Below are 21,114 nucleotides of genomic sequence, written 5' to 3'. Positions count from 1 at the left end.
AAAGTTACTTCCATATTTTTCCAATGTTGCCATTGCTGATCGCAACTCCCTCCTTTCTTATTTCTCCACTGCCATGTACTATATTTTCTCTCTCCTTTCACTCTGGTAGGGTTGCTGAGTGCCACAGCAGATAGATCTCTGGTCCTGGGGCCAAGAAGCCCTGAGCCCCCATACCACCCCTTAGGCCCAGAATCTACCTGGCCCTATGGTCCTGGGCAGGCCATCCAATCCCAGCCCCTTGCAAGAAGTAAAAAAGAAAATGTGTTATATCTGACCACTGTCCCCCCATGGTCCATCCTCTCCTCCTTTATTCACATCTCCACCCCTTCCCCCTGCTCCCCCCCTGCCTTCTTACTCCAGATGCCTATACCCCATTGAGTATATATGCTGTTTCCTCTCCTAGCCATCTCTGATGAGAGCAAAGGTTCCCTCATTCCCCCTTGCCTCCCCCCTTCCATATCATTGCAATAGCTCATTGTAATAAAAAAAATCTTATTATGTGAAATATCTTGGCCTATTCCCCCCCTCCTTTTTTTTTCTCCCATTACATTTCCCTTTTTTTCTATTGACTCCATTTTTACACCATATTTTATCTTCAAATTCAGCTTTCTCCTGTGCTTCAACTATAAAAGCTCCCTCTACCTGCTCTATTAACTGAGAAGGTTCATATGAATATTATCAGTATCATTTTTCTATCCATGCAGTTCATCCTCATTAAGTCCCTCATATTTCCCCCCTCTCCTCCAATCTCCATGCTTCACCTGAGTCCTGTATCTGAAGATCAAACCTTCTGTTCAGCTCTGGCCATTCCAAAAGGAACCTTTGAAATTCCCCTGGTTCATTGAAAGTTCATCTTTTTCCCTGGACGAGGACATTCAGCCTTGCTGGGTAGTTCATTCTTGGCTGCATTCTAAGCTCTTTTGCCTTCTGGTATATTGTATTCCAAGTCCTACAAGCTTCCAATGTAGTTTCTGCTAAGTCCTGTGTGATCCTGACTGCAGCCCCATGATATTTGAACTGTGTCCTTTTGGCTGCTTGTAATATTTTCTCTTTGACTTGGGAGTTCTGGAACTTGGCTATAATATTCCTGGGGGTTGGTTTTTTGGGATCTCTTTCTCGGGGGGATCAGTGGATTCTCTCCATTTCTATTTTGCTCTCTACTTCTAGAATATCAGGGCAATTTTCCTGTAGTAATTCTTTGAAAATGATGTCAAGGCTCTTTTCCTGATCATGACTTTCAGGTATTCCAATTTTTAAATTTTCTTTCCTAAGTCTGTTTTCCATATCAGTTGTTTTTTCAATGAGATATTTCACATTTTCTTCTAATTTTTATTTTTTTGGTTTTGAAGTATTGATTCCTGATTTCTGGTAAATTCATCAATCTCCCTGAATTCTATTCTTTGTCTGAAGGATTTGTTCTCCTCAGAGTTTTCTTATCTCTTTTTCCATCTGGCCAATTTTGCTTTTTAAAGCATTCTTCTCAATAACTTTTTTGAACTGTTTTATCCATTTGACCTAAGCTGGTTTTTAGCATGCTATTTTCTTCAGCATTTTTTTGGATTTCCTTGACTAAGCTGCTGACTTCATTTTCATGTTTTTCTTGAATCTCTCTCCTTTCTTTTCCCAGTTTTTGTTTCAACTCCCTCATTTGATTTTTGAAAGTCTTTTTTGAGCTCTGTCATAGCCTGAGCCCAATTTCTGTTTTTCTTGGAGTCTTTAGATGCAGGAGCTTGTGCCTCCTCATCTTCAGACTGAGTATTTTGATCCTTCTTGGGCTCATTTGCAAAATATTTCTCAATGGTCTTCCTCTTGTTTCTCTGCTTGCTCATTTTCCCAGCCTGGGCCTGGTTTTGGGGTGCTTCCTGAGCTTTTGGGGCACTCCCACAGGGGTCTCAGTGTGTGAGGCTCTGTCCTCCCTCCTGGTCTGTGAATGACCATAAGCGCCCCCCTCTGCCACGGGGCTGAGGTGGGGGGCCCTGATGTTCTATGGGGGGGCCTAGACTGTGATCAGGATCTGAATGTGGTCAGAGCCCCAGAGTCCTGTTCCAGAGGCAGAGGACAGAGCTTGGCAGTCTCTCTTCACTCCCCTCCCTCAGCTCAATGAGCTCATGCCCTGTAGGCTCCTGCTTACCAGCTCTGCCTGCTTTTGTTTCCTGGATCAGGGCTGCAGAAAGACCAAGCTGCTCCCTGTGTGCCCTGAGGGCTGGGCTCCATGTGCTTGCTCTGGCAGAGGTCCCCTGCTGTTCCCCACTTTGTGCCCGGTGCTCCCCGGGGTGCAGCTCAGGAGACTCCCCCGCTGCTGTGAGCTGCGGCTCCCAGTGCCCTGGGGCTGCCTCTGGGAGGCTGAAGTTCTTTCGCTCTGGGGGGCTGCCCCTCCGACCCCGGGGAGCAGAGCCTTTCTGCTCTTTTCCAGGTTACCTTGAGTAGGAGAACTGCCTCACTGGGTCCCTTTGTGGGTTCTGTCTCTTGAAAGTTTAGTTAGAGTCCTTAGTTTATGAGTTTTTATCAGAGAGCTACTAAGATTTGATCCTTTCTTGTGGCCATCTTGGTTCCACCCCCCCACCTTAATACTCTTAATGCCTACTTAAGTGTTATCTCTACTATTCCATTTCTAAATCCTCCACTTTTATTAAAGTACAACTCCCTAGGATTCTAATGTACAATTTGTTCAACTAAAATAAACTAGATTTTTTTTTGCAAATTCATAATTCAGTCACATATTCCAATACTCTTGCTGGTATTTCAGTAGAGGATTGAGATAGTAATTTATCCATTTTTTGATTTAGATTTATTATCCTGGTTATTTTGGGTTGGGAATCCAATCTAAAGTTAAAGTATTTCTGATTCTTTTAGGTCAGCCCTGCTTGAGAGAATGCCAGTTATGGAAAAGGTGACTACAAATGGACCCACTGATATTGTACAGACAAATGGAGAGACAGAACCAGCACCTCTAGAGACAAAACCACCGCCCTCTGGGCCACAGCCAACCAGCCAGGTAATAGGGAAGCTGTTCTTGCCCTTGGAAAATACTTTTATGACTCCTAAAAAGACATTCTTAGCTGAATATCTTTTTCTGTTTTGATTTTTTGTTTTTTGCAAGGTGGTGGGGGTTAAGTGACTTGCCTAAAGTCATATAGCTAGGTAATTATAGAGTGTCCGAGGGCGGATGTGAACTCATGTCCTCCTGATTTCAGGGTCAGTGCTCTATCTACTGTCCAACCTAGCTGCCCCCTCAATATCTTTTGGTGTTTCTGGATTGGCTGTTGTTTCAGTCTTTTAGCATTAATGTTTAAGAACTTTGCCTTAGGGACAGCTAGGTGGCGTAGTGGATAAAGCACTGGCCTTGGAGTCAGGAGTACCTGGGTTCAAATCCGACCCCAGAGGCTTAATACTTACCTAGCTGTGTGGCCTTGGGCAAGCCACTTAACCCCATTTGCCTTGCAAAAAAAACCCAACAAAAAAACAAAAATCTTTGCCTTAGACCAGCAGCATCCAAGTTTATTTTTCATGGTCTCAGTTGCCTAATCTAAAATCTGTAAGTGCAGTTGAACAAATTTTCACTTTATAATGAATTACATTCACCTTTGGCTAGCATTAAACATGGTAGCAGTATGTTATATAATAGCAGTAGTAGGCAGGGGACTAGGTGTTAATGTTCCCACGTGAACATGTTTTTGCATGTGAACTTGATTTTGAGTGACCAGTTTGATTCCTTTTTTAAGTGGGTTATGGGACAGTACAAATAAAACAAAAACTCAGGAAGATTGCCCTGAATGCCCTGGACTCTAGCTGTATAGACATGGCTTAATTAATTGACTCATATACTATGGTTATTTCCTTTTTTAGGCTAATGATTTGTTAGATTTGTTGGGAGGAAATGATATAACACCCATTATTCCAACTGTACCTACAACCAAACCAGCTTCTGCTGGGGGAGAGCTTCTTGACTTGCTGGGAGACCTCAACTTGACAGGTAAGACTGTGCTGGAACTCAGTGATGAGGCTTCATTTGAGATATTGAGAACATCTAGGATTTTAACAGTTGAGTCCTTTACCTGATGTCAGGTCCTTGAAAGATGTTCTTTTTAAGTCAGACTTCCTGACTAGTTCATACTGTCTGAATAAGGATTCCTTGGAATTGGAAAAATTTGGCAAGGTTATTTAGTATCACTCCTATTATTTCTGCTTTCTGATTAAGTTCATACACTTGAAACATCACCAATGTTCTAAGCTGTGGGTCTTCTTGGCCTGGGTCAGTGATTTCATTTTTGTTACAAGTGTCCTCTCCAAGGCAGCTTTCTGGACCTGCTCTACAATGTAGACATTTAAGAGAGTTGTGTGGAATGTGTCAAAATTGAAACTTTTACCCAAGTCTTCCTGAGGCGAGCTATCTGTCCATAATGTCTCATTGCTGCTATAGACATTTGTTTCTGTGTCTGCAGTATTCATGATTGGTTTCGTACTTGATAGTTACTGCTGGTTCCTTTGTCCAGTTCATTTTTTTTTTTTGCATTGAAGATGGATTTTTTAAAAGTTGACTTTTCATTAAAACCTTTGTATTTTTAGTATTGTCTAATCCACTTTCCCATTTTAAAAAGGGCCAAATTTTTCCCTTTTTTCTCTTTAAAGGTTTTAGACATTTAAAAATTTTTCCTCTTGATTTTTGCAAGTTGACTGATTGTACTGGTTTTTTTGTCAGTTAAAACTGTTTGTACAAGTGTACTTTAGTGCTTTAACTGATTGAAAATTTGTCATGATGGAATTGGGGGAAAACAAAGAATAAACACTATGGAATTGGGAAAATGAACGTAATGGATGAGGTAGCATGGAATGCACTTGGAAAACTGAAAGCCTTGCCATTATTATTGTTTTTATTGTTATTATTGTTATTATTATTATTATTATTATTAATCTGCTTAGATTTGTACTTAGGCATTTTTATCTGTGTGAAACTTTTGTCCTTATCTTACACAACTGTATGCCTTGCCTGCATTTTTTAGATCATAATTTTCTTAAGCTCTAAATTTTGTTTCCATGAGTTGTCTTTTTTTAAAATCCTTTTCCGGGATGGCTAGGTGGTGCAGTGGATGAAGCACTGACCCTGGAGTCAGGAGTACCTGGGTTCAAATCAGGTCTCAAACACTTAATAATTATCTAGTTGTGTGGCGCTGTGTGGCCTTGGGCAAGCCACTTAACTCCATTTGCCTTGCAAAAACCTATAAAAAAGAAAGAAAAAAATAAAATCCTTTTCCATGGAAGCTTTTCAGATAGAGCACCGACCCTGGAATCAGGAGGACCTGAGTTCAAATCCAGTCTCAGACACGCAAGACAATGGGGTTAAGTGACTTGCCCAAAGACACACAGCTAGGTAATTATTAAGCATCTGAGGTAGGATTTGAACTCAGTCCTTATGACTCCAGGACCAGTGCTGTATCCACTGTGCCACCTAGCCACCCCAATTTAAAGATTTTTTACATTTCCTTCCTCAAGGAAGGAATGTGAAGAAGCTCTTCTCCATGCAGATTCATAGCTGCTCTGCATTATATATAGTCAGTTGCCTGGGACACTAAGGGTAAATAGTTTGGCCAGGGTTTTACACTGTCAGCCTGTATCATAGGTCTTCCTGCTTCTCTGGTCAGCTCTCTAGTTACCATATCATATTGTTATTCTGTTCTCTGGTTCTTGTTGACATACCTCCTTGATAGAATTATGAATTATATGTCTGTCTGTTTTCTTCAAACTCTCTCTCTCTCTCTCTCTCTTTCCCTCCCTCCCTCCTTCCCTCCTTCTCCCTCTCCCTCTCCCTCTCCCTCCCTCCCTCCCTCCCTCCCTCCCTGTTTCTTAATACAAGTATACATATCTGAATCATTTGCTTTTTTTCTTTTCAGATCCTTGGTTAATTTATTTTATTTGTCAAAATCCAATTACAGAGGCTATCTCCATATAGGAACTCAAGGTCCTGGCTAAACTTTCTCTTTTACTGGATATGTTTCTTTTAGGTGCTCCACCTTCTGCTCCTGCTTCAGTCCCACAGCTCTCCCAGCCCCCTTTCCTCTTGGATGGTCTTTCATCACAGCCTCTCTTCAATGATATTGCTTCAGGTAAGATCATAGACACCCTGGGGCCCTGTGAGGATCTTGAGCTAAAGGAACGGGAGGAATTGAAGCTCTCCGACATCTCACTCTTAAGGTAGATGTTTCTGTACTCTCCTAGGTATCCCCTCCATCACAGCGTACAGTAAGAACGGTTTAAAGATAGAATTCACCTTTGAAAGATCCAACACTAACCCCAGTGTCACAGTGATCACGATACAGGCCTCCAACAGCACAGAATTGGACATGACAGACTTTGTTTTCCAAGCTGCAGTACCAAAGGTATGATAGACCTTTTTTTTTTTTTTAATATTTTGGAGTAGAGGATAGTGAATTGGCTAAACTTGCCGGTGAGTTTAGATCCTGCAAGAATAAGGACAGCTGGCAGTGCTGACCACAACAAGGATTTTATAAACCTTTCTAGGGGTGTGACAGGGAAGGGAATGACATTACAGTCCAGGGGAGCACCCCGGCTGGGTGTGTATACACATACTCGCACACATCCACACACTCTATAATGTTTGCAGAAGGAACATCTATAGAAATTACCTATAAAATTTCCTCTCGATTTTCTGCTTTCTTTCTTATTTTGACTGTGTTGGTTTTATGTGTGCAAAATCTTATTCATATAATGTAATCAAAATAAACTATTTTGCATCCCAGTGCTTTTGTTTATTAATAATTTCTCTTAAGTCTGAGAAGTTCCATATTCTTCTAATGTTCTTATATTTCCCTTTATGTCTGGGTCATGTATCATGTATCCATTTTGACTTTGTTTTTGCCTGTTCCTCCAATATTGATATTAAGAGATGAAACATATACTTTATTAGTATTTTGAAATAATTCCATTAGGGATAAAGAAATTACATTGAATGAACTTGTAGAGTAATTTGAATTACAGATTTAAAAAAAATTAGACTTAATATTCATTGTACTTAAACAGTCAGAATTTCAAAGTAGAGAGAAGACATTCCAGCATGAGTATCATAATATTTAATATGGTACATATAAAGGAAAAGATAGTGAAGAGGCAATATGATTAGAAGTTCTCAGAGTTTAAGGTGTATATGGGATCCTAATTAAGCATCTCTTGGAGCACTGAGTAACAGTTCCTTTTTCTGTAAGCAAGTATTTATTAATGTTCTATGCTAATCACTGTACTAAGCTGGGTATATAAAGAAAGGCAAGAAAAGTTCCTGTTTTCAGAGAGCTTTGTGGTCTGTTTTTCAATCCATTTCAGTCATGAAGGACCCTTTGTAACCCCATTGATGATTTTTCTTAGCAGAGTATAGAGGTTGTCCAGCTCATTTTATAGATGAGGAAACTGAAGCAAGCAGTAAAGTGACTGTTAAAGGTCACACCATAAGTGTCTGAGGTGGATTTGAACTCAGGTCATTGTGATCTAGACCTGGTGCTCTAACCACAGCCAACTAATGCCCCTAATGTTAATGTCTAATCTAATCACCATAGAAATAGAATAATTTTGGCATGCCTATAATTAAATTGTTCTGTTCTGACCTACAGAATATTTAGTTTTTTTGATTTTTCTTCTTCTGCTCTAGTTCTCCCTCTTCTTTTTCCAATCTAAAATTATTTTTCCAAGACTTTTGCTTTGTAGTCTAGATTATACAATGTAGACCTCAGGCCAGTGTTTAGTACAGTCATTGTACCTGCCAAGAGATCCTAGGGTATCAATTTTCAAGTCTACCGTGCCATATCATCTTCCGTTTAGGGAGAAGAATTGGAGATACTATTTTATATAGTAGCTCTTCTATACTTGTAATCTAATCTTAGTCTGCCTGTCTGTCTAGGTAACTATGTATCAAATTATACCATATTATATTTTATCATTTCAGAGACCAAAATATTGGGTTAGTATTTTGGGAAGCAGTTATATATGAGACAGCTGGTGGCCCAGTGAATAGAATACTGGGCCTAGAGTCAGGAAGGTCAAGTCCCTTCCCTTTTGTCTGTAAAGTGAGGATCATGGTAGTACTTTGCAGGCTGAGTTGTGAGGATCACATGAAATCATTGAAAAGCACTTTATCACAGTGTCTGACATAGGCTTTGTAATATTCATTATCATTGTTATGATTATTAATTGTATTAGGTTCTGTCCACCATTCATTTAGCCATCATCTGTTGAACATTCTCATGTTTAGTTAACAGAATTCTCATAAGTTCTTTAAAAATAGCAAGTGGTTTACACTTGAAAATTGGATTTCTTCTAGTTGGGCTAACTCTTGAAGAGATTATTGACCAATAATGGTAGAAGTAGTGATGAGGCTTATGTATTCTGTTGGCCAACTTGGTGGCAGATTCCCAGTAATGGTTCATGGGAGAGAGAAGCATGGCTTGGGTAGTTGAGTTGTATGGAACTTGAAGTATGACATACAGGACCAGACAGACATGAATCATTGCCTTTCTTCTTGCCCTTGGTTTTTAACTTTTTCCTATGAATGTGGTTCTGTAGGATTGCTCAGATCAGTCTTAGCTGTGAATTTTGAATGTTGAATAACATTAGATGGTTTTGGTATTTCTTTTTATTTTTGAATATTCTAATTTTCCTTAGTTACATGTAAAAAAAATTCTTACAATTCATTTTAAAAAATTTTGAATTCCAAATTCTCTCTCTCATACCGTCTTCCTCAACAATAAATAATTTGATAGAAGGGATATATCATGAAAATCATATTTCCATATTAGAAAGATTTTCTGTTTCTAAAGAGTATATTCCTCTTTTCAGACATTCCAGCTGCAGCTTTTGTCTCCTAGCAGCAGCATTGTCCCAGCATTTAACACCGGGACCATCACACAAGTCATTAAAGTTCTGAACCCACAGAAGGTAAGCAGCCCACTGGGGAAAATTTTTGTATGAGATTCAGGTTTTTATCCTAAATTAAATATTTTAATTTCTGTGTTTTTCTTGGAAATTAGAGTCTTAAACTCTAAGAATTCTATTATCATATACTGTAATTTTACAGATAAAGAAGCTATGTTTTGGAGAAATGAAGTGATGCTAAACTTTGAGAAATAGTTTTGTATCTTAATGGTGTAATTTAAAGAATATTGATACTTTGTTTTATTACATTGGTTATTTCTTGATGGATATCTCCACTCTAATGCTGAAAAATAGTTAAGCAAAGCCAAATGACACAGTAGCTTTGCCTGATCTGATAGGGCATGCAGGTTAAATAACTTCCTGACTCCCAAGTTCAGCATCTTATTTTGACACCTACATGATCCAATTTCACTGGCTTTTCACATTCTTTTTGTTTACATGATTGTATTAAAATATGTGTGTGTGTGTGTGTGTCCTATATCTTCTTTCTTTACTCTTCAGTTTACACCAGTCTTGTCATGATTCTCTGAATTCATCATTATTTTTATTGGCAGAATAGTATTCTTATCAGAGGGACCCTTTGTATTAATAGTGTTATTTGAGAGTCTTTGGTATCATTCATTTTTATGGACCGCAACATTTTTAGCTATAAATGCTTTCAAGCTTTTGTGAAACAGTAATCAATTAAGAATTATTGAGAAGCTTGCCTTCTTAAATAGAGAAAAGGGCTACTATGCATTACATACACTTTACAAAATTTTATAAAGTGTATATCAGGCTTACAAAATCCACCAGTGTTACTTTCTCAAGTACCTGTTGTATAAATGGGCAATGTTTATAGTTAGATTTCTCCATATTTAGTAGTGCTTTTTTGGGTCTTTTCTTCTATAGCTCCTCATCTTCCTGTAGCATACATCCTCCTAAAAATTTTCAGCAACACAAATTACCATGGAAAGCTTATGAACATGGAAAAAAGGATTTTTGAGAGTGAGAGTGCCTGACTTTGAAAACTCAGTATTTAAAAACTCTAAATGTAACAAAGAGAAATGAAAGAGGTAGTTTCCATACAAAAGTTGTGTTCCATATAGGTGGAGGACTGGGTTTAATTAGGAAGATCTGTTTTTCTTTTTTTAATTTTTAAAATTTTTTATTTAAGGCAATGGGGTTAAGTGACTTGTTCAAGGCCACACAGCTAGGCAATTATTAAGTGCCTGAGGCTAGATTTGAACTCAGAACCTCCTGACTCCAGGGTCGGTTCTCTATCCACTGCATCACCTGGCCACCCCAGAAGACCTGTTTTTGAATTCTGCTGCAAATACTTGCTACCTCGATAACCTGGGCCAAGTCTTTGGAACTCTCTGGGTCTATTTGCTCATTTGCAGAATGAAAGAGGTTGAACTCAATAGAGCCAAAGATCCTGTCTAACTCTTAAATGTATGATCTTATTATTTCCTTTAGAATTCCTATATTGTAATGAATTTAAGTTCTGATTATATGTTCTAAGTAAAATAAAGACATCTACATGCTAAATTTATTGTAGACTTTCTGCCTTATAAAAGCTACCTTTCATTTCTTTGTTGGTTTGGGCAAAGGAATATATATTTATTTTCTTAGCTTCTCTGACATGTGGAAAGCTCATTTTGTTAAAACTATGCTGAAATGGAAACCAAAGGTATTTTCTGACAGTCCTCTGGAAAGTATTGATTGGTTTGTAACTGTTAAGATAAAATAATATCAATTTTCATTGGTATCCCTTTTTCTACACAAGAGAGCAAATTCTAAAATTGCATCCATGACTTTGGATAAAATAGTCATATTGCTGATACTTATTTTTTATGTTTAATGAAAGATACTGATTATTTTTTTTCCTCTCTCCTGTTTTTTTTCTCATCCCTGCACCTTTGCAGCAGCAGCTCCGAATGAGGATCAAGCTTACGTATAATCACAAAGGCTCTGCGATGCAGGATCTAGCTGAAGTGAACAACTTTCCTCCTCAGTCCTGGCAATGAGGCTTTGGCACCATTCTTACTATCGCCCTACCCAATCAAAGGAACTCTGGGAAGGAGGTTGTGATCCCTGGCAAGCCCCCCTTCCCACCCTCCCCTCTCAAACTGCACCCTGGGCACGAGGAGCCGAGGAGAGATACTGAGGAGAAAATTTTCCTAAAGTTATTGCTGACCTCAAAGCATATCTCGTAAAAGACTAATCTCCTCCCCTCCTCAGTTGAGGCTGGCTGCTTCAGGAGGCTACTGTGCACTCTTCCTCTTCTTCCCTTTTTTCTCCCTTTACCTCCCCAACCCTCCCACATTCACAGCCAGAAAGAATATTCCCCAGGCCCCTAAGGAAATATGCAGCTTGTCTGGAGGAGAAGACTGGAATTCATGGCAAGAAAACACTCGCTATGTCTCTGAAGCAAATGGTTGCCCCTTCTTTCTGCTGTTGTTTCTCTGTGGGTTGGGTGAAGTGAGGATATGTATTCCTTACTATCTGGGTTACCATCTTCAGGCACTTTTTACATCTGGCATTCAGGATGGATATCTATCAAAAGGACATCAGGGAGCCCTGCCTTTTTCTTTTGGTTCCCCCAATGTTTGAAAGAGGCATTAGGTTCCTCGTAGCCTTTTCTGTGCATTGCTGTATACACACAGACACACACACATGTATGTTCGTTAGCTGTATGATAACCAAGAGCAGGTCAGGCCTTGAGAGGTTATTTGTAAACACTGGACAGAGGCTGAACAAAAATTTCTGATAAGATTTGATGTGAAGGTCGTGGTGCTCTATTTGTGATAGAATTTTCCAAGGCTCTTCCAGTTCCCTTGTTCACCATTCCTTGACTGTAGTCATGTATATTTAAACAGTTCTCAAAATCTCTTCCCCTGAAGTACAAAGTAGACAGCCTATAAAGATGTGCTGAGCAGCTATCATACCTCTACCCCCTAAAAATTTTAACTTTCTTTCCCAGCCAGTGACTTGGCTTCTAAAACATGGTAGACAGGTTGGAAAATAGGCGGCCCCAGTTGTAAGGATCTGATAAATGGACTCAAAGGCCCTTTGCTCACATGAAGAGTGAATATTAGACTCATCCTAGAACACATTGGAGAGTCTTTTTTCCCCCATTACTCCAGACCTCCTTTTTATTTCCTGAGCCTGGCTTGGACCTTGGCATTCCGTTTGAATTCCTTCTTCTAACTGGAACATTTGTGTTGTATCTGTAACACTGGCACTGAAATAAAGACCATGCAGTTAAAGAAATCTTTCCTATATTGTACTTAATGGTGTTGGAATGAAGCCTTGTAGCTTCCTCGCCCCCTGTGTCAGTGAAAGTCACATAGATGCTATAGAATAGGATTAATTTATCCTGAGTTTCACAAGTAGTTGACTCCTCTCTATGGAGAAAATCTTTCTATGGACATGTGGGCTAAAGACCTAAGGTCTACAGCTCTTTTGAGTGGGGTATGTGGAGTGCCTTTCAGAAAGGATCAATGTATTTCTAAACTGTGCACCTTAGAATTAAGAGGAATGAGGTGAAGGTGACTCCTGTAATACACACTGAGTGTACCATGTACATTCAACTATTTGAATCTGATGTCTTTTAGGCTCGAGAAGATGGGGGGAAAGTGGTGCCCACATTGATGTTTTCATCCTTTAGAAGCACGACTATATTGAGTACAGTACAGAGAATTCGTTTTTCTACTGTCTTAAAACTTAAGACTGGATCTTTATTCTGGGGCTGAAAGTTTTCATTATTCTATCAAATCTAATTCTGTATCAGATGTTAAGATATTGTTCATCCACCTGACAGACTGGAGTCAGGTTAACCTGAATGACTCATGAGGGTAAAATCAGCTGGGACATTTATTCCCCTGCTATAGGACTAAGTCAGCATCCAGATGTTACCTTTGCACATAGTCTTTAGTAAATTGAGGAAACTGGTCTGCCTCTGCATTTGAAAGGTGGTTATTAAAGGTTTTTTTTTCCCACAATACTGTTATTGGGTGCTGTGAAAATGAGCTAGAATTAATATATAAATAGCTTGTGGTTTCTTGATAGAGATTTGAACATTCCTTTGTGGTAGTAGCTCTGTTTGCTCTCTTGCTTATAGGTGAACAGCTCAGGTTTTTATGTTGAAGAGTTTGAGATGGGTGCGATTATCTGGATAGGACACAGCTGATGGGGGACTAGAAATAATGAACCATATTGACAAAGTGTCTCTGTTGGATCATAATTCCAAGTGTGTGTGATTCTATATATGTGTCTGAGGAAAACTATATCTTAGCCTTAACACAAAGGATATTGCTTTGGATAGGAATACATTTGGAGATAAAAGAAGCCATAGAAGTGTTGCCCAAACTCATCTGACCAGTGGTAGAGCTCCTTCCTGCTGGATTAGCAGCCAAGTTACTGCATAGGATACTCATGGTTGTGAAGACTCTGTCTAATGTTAGGATAATGGAAGGCTTCAGTGTGCCTTAGTTTTTGGGACCTGGATTAGCTCTCCTCTCATTTTCAACGACTTCCATCTAAAAGAATTGACATAATTACTGTTAACACTTGAACATTTCATCATTTCAGTGATCCTTTCCTTAGGAGTACCATTTCAGGAGGAGCAAATAGGGGGCCGTTTTAACTACAAGGACCATTGTAGGGAGCTAGACACTCTCTAATCTGTTTTAATAAAAACCTGGGATTGGGATCTGTGCTTGCACACACACTTCCTTGGACAGTTTCACAGGCACTTTTACCTCATTCTCTCCTCCAGAGTAGCTTGCATTTTCCCTTGAAGCAGTCCTAAGGAAGGATTCATCTAAGGTGGCTTCTAACTGTGAATGGCTCTCTCTGAGAGACTTCTCCCACAGGGCTCCACATTGTCATCTCAGAATGGCTGGGACAATGGCGTGGAATAGTTTATGCCGACTTTAGGGCATAGTCTTGTGAGATCATCAGTTAACAATGAGATCTTCCTCATTTAAATAAACATTCCTCATTATAACATTTGAAATACTCTTTTCCCTTTTGCTCGAATGAGTTATGATTTTCTACCTTTTGCTTATTCCATTCATGTGTGAAAGAATTTTGAATTTAGTTAGAACAGTTTGAGTAATGATCTGTATCTGTTTTATGACATTTTCCATTTTTATGCCCTTCTGAAAGGAGTTATAAGTTAGGGGATACTGACTTGGAGATTAACTTTGCTTATACCGTGTATTGGAAAATAAGTAGAGACAAGAGAACACAAGGGGGAAAGGAAGAGACTGGATGGCCAATGTTTTTTCCTACTGAATGTATTTTAACTTCAATGTCCTGAACCACGAGACATCAGGAGAAGAGGAAATAGATATTTAAGAATGTGTGCGTGTGCATGTGTATATGTATGTGAGGGCTTGGTTGCAAATTTGGGGGTTGGAGAAGAGAACTGCCAAGGCCTGAAGGTTGAACCTCCCATAGCCAGCCCTTGTCGAGAGAGGAGAGAAGAGAGGAGGCGGGGTCTAGTGGACTGAATGTGAACCATTTCTTTTTTGAAGCAATAGCAGTGACTGGTTTCAGCCAACTGCACCAGGCCTTCAACATTTAACCACAGAAGAAAATGCTGTGGCAGCTTGCACAGGTAGCGCATCCTTGCCACAGGGCTGGTTCTCGCTGCAAAATGGAGCAGTGAGGAGATTTTTAAAAAAAGAAAAAAAAGTCAAAAAACAAACCTGCTGTTGAGCTTTGTGTGTTCTGTGTTTTATTTTCTATTCGGGGGCTTCAAGGGAAGGAGCCGCTGAATTTTTTCTTTGTGAACTTTTCACTCTGTTCCTGTGAAGTTCCTTTTTCTTTCATGATGTTGTAAGTTACATTTCACATCAAACCCCATCCCATCTCCTTTACTGTAAAAAAATATTAAAGGCTCTTTCCAAGTGGGGTGCCTGATGAAGTTCTAATTATTGCAGACATATTTTTGAGATGTAAAAAAATTTAAAATGATAAGTCTTAGAGGAGAGAGGAGTATAATGGATGTAAACATTTACATGGGATGCATTAGAATTTTGCTGTGTGTATTGTCTTTCGGTTGAAACAAATTATGAACGGTGACTAATAATAAAAAGTCAATACTCGATGATTTAAAACTGCTTTGCTGCTTCTTACAAGTGTAACAGAAGACTAAGATGAATTCTTAAACTGAGTCTTCCAACTGTACTCTAACAACCTCTATTCCTTTTCAAAATCTAAGAAACCTCACCAGAGATAACAACCTCAACAGTTAAACTAGGAAGTGCCATTGAACCTGAGTAATTGCAAGGTAAGCAGAAATTGAATTCCTCTTTATAACTATTTAATTCTGTATTTTCCTTTTGTCAGTTGTTTCTATAGGCTGTTCCCACATGCACACCAGTCAGCAAATTATTATGTTTAATAGAAATCTTTATGGTTATGAAGCATGAATGGTCATGGATCTTTGGTTATGAGACTTGATAAAATTTTCACTTCTGTCTTGACATGGGAAAGACTTGACCAGCCCAAACGAGATTTGCTATATAGCCTGTTTTATTTTACATCTTGAGAGCAGCTAATGAATTTGCTAGCTTCGGATTCTTGTCCTGCTACTTCTGTTCCCTTATTAAGAAAAAAAAATCTTTAAATTTTTATTTTGGGGGCAGCTAAGGTGGCTCACTGTGGATAGAGCACCAGCCCTGAAGTCAGGAGGACCCGAGTTCAAATTTGATTTCAGAAACTTAATTATTTAGCTATGTGACCTTGGGCAAGTCATTTAACCCCATTACTTTGCTAAAAAAAAATTATGTTATTTTGAAGTATTGCCTTTTGATAAATTATTATTTGAAAGTGCCCTTTGGCACAGTTTCAATAACATTTTCTTGTTCTGAAAGCTGTTAAAATCTCTCCTATTCTTAAATGTTGTTGCTAATTTTTATCAAAATTTAGAATTTCAGTCTCTGATTTTATGAAATGATGAAAAAGTACCTTGGAGTAAGATTAATATTACATATCTGAAGTTACACATGGCAGCACATTATACTCTTACTTTGGGGTCAAAGATTTAAAATGAAGTATCACATTATACTCAATTTTGGGGACAAAAATATGCTAGTTACCTATTGATAATTATATAAAACAATTATTATGTAAATAGTTAATGCTGTTGAGTAATATTTAATGAGCATGTTTCTTATTCATCCCTAAACTTTATTAGTTGAAAAATATTTTCTTTATCTTAAATTCTGGTATTTGCCTGCAAAGCAGATTAGTGTTCTATGGCTTAGATGTCTCTTAAGCCATGGAAGAAAGGTCCTTCTGAAACTTTGAGGTATGGAAACACCTAGGATCTATAACCATTAGCTACAAAAGCTATCTTGAGCTTTAATGGGACAGGTAAGCTCAAAAAAAAACCAAACAAAAAAAAAACCTCAAACACCTCACTCTTGGGTGTTTTACCTAAGTTCACCTTGGTTAAAGATGACATCTTAAGGCATTTGATCCACGACACAAATTTGAATCTGGTGTAATGGCTCAAACAATTAAAATTTTTTTAGAAAGATTACTTACTACCAAGCTTTCACCTGACCTTTGGTTTTCTATAATTACTCTCTCTCCCTGTGGTTTCAGAGTGATATCCTCTGACTGAAGAAGTAAAAGGAAATGCTTTCTGTATATAAAAGATTTCCAGACTTTTGAAACTTGGGACTTCAATAAATATATTTCCTGTTCTTTACTTAACTGAGAAAACATTTGAAATGGGGTCTTTGCATCCATGTAGTATGCATTTCCTCTACTGGGGCTGATTATAACCCATTTAAGTCTAACTCTCACTTTGAATTCGAATTCTTGTCCTGAAAATCTTCAGTAGGGAATCAAACAGACCTTCATTTATTATTAGTGTCTACTATGTGCTGGGCACTGTTGAGCAGGGAAAGGACAAAAATGACATCACATGGAGAGGGTTGGACCCATGATTTCACTAATACAGGGAACTGATACCAGGAAGCTTCTGCCAGTTTGAGAGGTTGTAACAGGTATGCATTCAAGACAGCCAGTACACATTAAAGACAGAGCTTGTAATCTGGTCTTTCTATGAGTTCTGCCATGCTACCTCTCATAAATCTAGGTACAGTGAGATGACAAGTAAAAGCACCTTGCTATCCACTGCCAACTCATCCTCAGTAAATAGAAGAAAAATCGTTTTTGGAAGGGAGGGTACTCCAACTGAGATATTAATAAAGACTTAAGTTTTTTAGGCTGTTTTCAAGCGTAAAGCAAAAAAACTTGTTTTTCATTTTTTTTTTTTTGCAAGGCAATGGTGTTAAAGTGACTTGCCCAAGGTCACAGAGCTAGATATTAAGTATCTGAGACCGGATTTGAGCTCGGATCCTTCACTCTGGGGGTAGTGCTCTATGTACTGTGCCACATTAGCTGCTCCTAGCCTGTCCTTCCAGGAAACTGGTAAATCTTAACTCTTGTATTACTTAACTATTACTGAGAATCCTTGTCGAAAAGAAAAGCTCTCAAAACCCAGTTTTGCACTGTTTCGTTGTGAACAGTTTATAAAACTGATCTATTGCTTGAAATGAGGTTGGCCTCATTGATGCTGGGGGAGCATCAAATGCAAGTAATGAAAGCTGATCTTTGCTATGTGTGACACCTCTCGAATAGTTGACCCCTAGCATAATACACGGCGTAAGGGAAGTGAAGTGCTTCTCTGAGGACAGGTTCCTGTGGCTCCATTTGCACTTGGGTCCAACTGACTCCGGGCCGCCCCATAGCTGCCTTCATGAGATGGGTGCTAGGGTAGAGGATTTTGAATAATGAACTTTTTGGACCCGCTGTAAATGCACATTTTCTTAAAGAAGTGGTTTGCCCAGGGCTCGTGTGGGATGATCCGGCTCTCAGACCTGTGTGTGGTCTGAGTATTTAATTTAGCAGCACCAAGGGGTGGGTGGGGCGGACACCCGCGGGTGTCGGGGTGCCCGCGGGGACCCGCTCGCGCAGCCCTGCAGAGCACAGGTGGCCCAGCCGGGCCACCCGTCGCCGGCGTGAAGCGGCTAATTCTGCAGATCTCCCGGGCCCCGGGGTTCCCGCTGCCAGCTTCCTCCCGGCGGCTCGTGCGGGATGAGCCCGTGGCACCTGTGTGCGGGCCGGGCTGGAGAGACAGGGCGAGGCGGGAGCGCGGCGCGGGCGCGCCCCCTTGGACCGCGCCTCGGGCTCGGGCTCCTCTCCCCTCCCCCAGGGCCGGGCGGCAGCACTGCCCTCGGCCAATGGCAGCCGAGCCCCGCCGAGCCCCGCCCGCCGCGCCGGACCGCGGGAGCTGGGCCCCGGGAGCTGGGCCGCTGGAGTCTGGGCTGGGGCCGGGCCGGGCCGGCGGGCGGGGCGGGGCCTGCGCAGCGGCCGCGGGGGCGGGGCGGGGGAGCCGCGGGGGCGGGGCCGAGCCGGTGGGCGGGGCGGGGCCTGCGCGGCGGGGGCGGGGGGAGCGCGGGGGCGGGGCCGCCGCCTGGGCTCGCGCGCTGCGTCTCGCGCCCGGCCCTGGCCCCGCCGGCTCTGTCCTCGCCGCCGCCGCCGCCGCCGATGGGGGAGGTGGAGCCCCCGGAGCCGGCCGGGGCCCCCGCGAGCCGCCGGCCGGGGGGCATCCGAGTCCTGAAGGTGAGGCGGGGGCGCGCCCCGGGCCTGGCGCCGTCCGGACCGGCGGGGGGCCGCGGGAGGCGCCGCCCGGGTGCGGGCCGCGGGGGACCCCGAGCTCGCCGCGCGCCGTCCGCGGGGCGGGGAGCGGGAGGGGGCGCCCCCCGGGCCCGGGCTGCCGGGGCCGCGCCGGGCGGGGGGCAGCCCCGCCACAGGCGGGGCTCGGGGGTCCGGGCCCGGGCGCGGGGCGCAGGTGGGGCGGCGCGGGCCGGGGGAGGCCGAAGTTTGCGGCGACACCAGGCGGCGCCGCGCCCCGGCCGCGGCCCGAGGACAGTCCGGGCCGAGCCGGGGGCTCCTGGGCCCCGGGGGGCCGAGCGTGCGGGGGGGGCTCCTGGGCCCTGGGGGGCCGAGCGTGCGGGGGGGGCTCCTGGGCCCCGGGGGGCCGAGCGTGCGGGGGGGGCCTCCTGGGCCCCGGGGGGCCGAGCGTGCGGGGGGGGCTCCTGGGCCCCGGGGGGCCGAGCGTGCGGGGGGGCTCCTGGGCCCCGGGGGGCCGAGCGTGCTGGGGGGGGGCTCCTGGGCCCCGGGGGGCCGAGCGTGCGGGGGGGGCTCCTGGGCCCCGGGGGGCCGAGCGTGCGGGGGGGGCTCCTGGGCCCCGGGGGGCCGAGCGTGCGGGGGGCTCCTGGGCCCCGGGGGCCCGCCGCGTGTTCGCCCTCCCGGCGGGCGGGTTGTAACCACGGAGAACAGACACCCCGAAGAGAGAGAACTCCAGGAACGAGAAAGTTGGGCCCCCGAGCCCAGAGCGGCGGGGCTCCGCCGGGCCCGGCATCTCCCGGCCCCTCGGCCGGTCCAGCTCCGAGGCCCCGGGGCCGCGGGGATCCGGACGGGGGCCCTTGCGCGGGGTGACGCTGCCCGGCTTGGTTCCAACCACGGATTCCCAAACCAGCACCGGAGCCCTCCGGCGCGGACGGGCGGGACCGCGGGACAGCGGGCTCTGCTTAGCGGCTCGTCCGAGCCTGCAGCCGGGGACGGAGCCCGGGCGCCTCAGCGGTGAGCACGCCTTCGGGAAAGGGGAGAGCAGCGAAGGTGGGCGCCTCACAGGCGGCTTCTCCGCGCCGGGCTCACCCTACGCTTAGGAGCCCGTGGGAGACGGCCCGGGCGAGGAATACGAGCCGATGTTCTTGTTGCAACCCCCCCCCCCCCCCCGATTTTACATGTTGTAACCCTTCCTGATGTTGTTTTGGATGATGGGAACGTGAACCCCAGTATTTAAGATACTTTGCATTCAGAATATGCTCCTGTTGCTGTGTTTTTGGTACCGGTAGAGTCTGTGTAGGTCTTGTTACTTCAGGGGTTTTTTGGGAGACCCGTGATGTTAGGAATTCTCCCTCCTACAGCAAGGACATCAGCTCCTCTCTGCAGTTTAGTCTAATGGAGCTGCTCGGAGCACCTCCAGTTGGAATATGGTGTCCGGGTAATACAGTCCTTGGGGCTGAGGTGGGATTAAGCATATATGTTTTTCTTCCATTCTGAGGTCAGCGTTGTAGGAAGTCAGACTCCGAATGCCAGTGACTTGAGGGAGTGTTCGGTGCTTATCAGCTCTGACCTGCTCCCAACTTTACTTTTTCATCTAGCATTTGTTTCATTTTCTGCAATTAAAAACGTAAAATCGAAATTGTCATCACTGAACTGTAATTCTTTTTTTAGTTGAAATTTTTAAAGATGTCAATATTTTGTTTTCCAATTATATACAATAGTAGTTTCTACCCATCATTTTTTTTTGTAATGGTCTGAATCTTACAGTTTTTTCCCCAACCCCTCACAGAAGGCAGTCTGATGATCTTTGCATTGTTTCTTTGCTATACACTGATCAAAATTGAATGTGTTGAGAGACACATTGAGGAAAAAATATAAGAGAAAGCAAAATTATATAGCATATAAGACAACTTTTTTTAATTGAAGGTAATAATTTTTAGTCTTTGTTTAAACTCCATAGTTCTTTTCTTTTTTTTTGGAAATAAAATGAAAATTTATTAAAAAGGTTATAAGACATAAGGAAGGGAGAGAGAGAGAGAGAGAGAGAGAAAGAGGACTGGGCCATGATCAGGGAAGACTGAACCAGCCCTGAACTTGAGTTCAGTTCAGATTTTTATGTCTTGCCTCTCATCCAGAGGGTAAAAGGTGAACTCCCTTCCCCTATAACTTGATCTAGAATTAGGTACAGATTAAAACCCAAGGAGATAGGGTACAAATTTTACATTAAACAATGGTACTTTAAGAATGGGGAGGGTGGTGGGGAGGGTCCCCACCCAAGATTATAATTATTTCTGTTACAATCATAATTCTCTACTTCAAGTCAATTTACATCCCAAGAGTCAATTTACATGTCCACCCAAATTCTATTACATTCAAATTCTCTTGCTCCTTCACTGCATCATTCCCACCTCAAGTCATTTTAGGACCAGTCTTCTGGGCCTTTCAGAGTCCATTTGGAGATGAATGTATTACAGTGAGGGCTTCATTGAGGCAGGGTCCAGGAAATGATTGGCTGGCACAGCTGGTTGGCATCCTGTA

General features: G+C 42.8%; 2 protein-coding genes across 4 annotated transcripts in view; both read left to right on the top strand.

The window, feature by feature from the left end:
* The window catches only part of AP1G1 (adaptor related protein complex 1 subunit gamma 1), a 71,317-nt gene extending 56,866 nt beyond the window's left edge, over positions 1–14,451 (top strand). For both annotated transcript variants that reach the window (XM_074199881.1, XM_074199888.1), the window contains exons 18-23: positions 2,854–2,995; positions 3,847–3,973; positions 6,000–6,101; positions 6,214–6,374; positions 8,839–8,937; positions 10,842–14,451. In XM_074199881.1, coding sequence (XP_074055982.1) covers positions 2,854–2,995; positions 3,847–3,973; positions 6,000–6,101; positions 6,214–6,374; positions 8,839–8,937; positions 10,842–10,943 — 733 coding nt within the window. In that variant the 3' untranslated portion in view covers positions 10,944–14,451. The remainder of the gene's footprint in view (positions 1–2,853; positions 2,996–3,846; positions 3,974–5,999; positions 6,102–6,213; positions 6,375–8,838; positions 8,938–10,841) is intronic.
* A 90-nt stretch (positions 14,452–14,541) lies between these two features.
* PHLPP2 (PH domain and leucine rich repeat protein phosphatase 2) overlaps positions 14,542–21,114 on the top strand; it is a 101,154-nt gene continuing 94,581 nt past the window's right edge. The window contains exon 1 of one of the 2 annotated variants that reach the window (XM_074199877.1): positions 14,542–15,217. The gene's annotated coding sequence lies outside the window, so the exon portion shown is untranslated. Of the gene's footprint in view, positions 15,218–18,503; positions 18,568–21,114 lie in introns of those variants that run through there. The other variant, XM_074199873.1, reaches the window with a different exon arrangement.

The sequence above is a fragment of the Macrotis lagotis genome, chromosome 1, assembly GCF_037893015.1.
Source record: "Macrotis lagotis isolate mMagLag1 chromosome 1, bilby.v1.9.chrom.fasta, whole genome shotgun sequence".
NCBI classification, from domain to species: Eukaryota; Metazoa; Chordata; class Mammalia; order Peramelemorphia; family Peramelidae; genus Macrotis; species Macrotis lagotis.
This window is presented reverse-complemented; position numbering and strand designations above follow the sequence as displayed.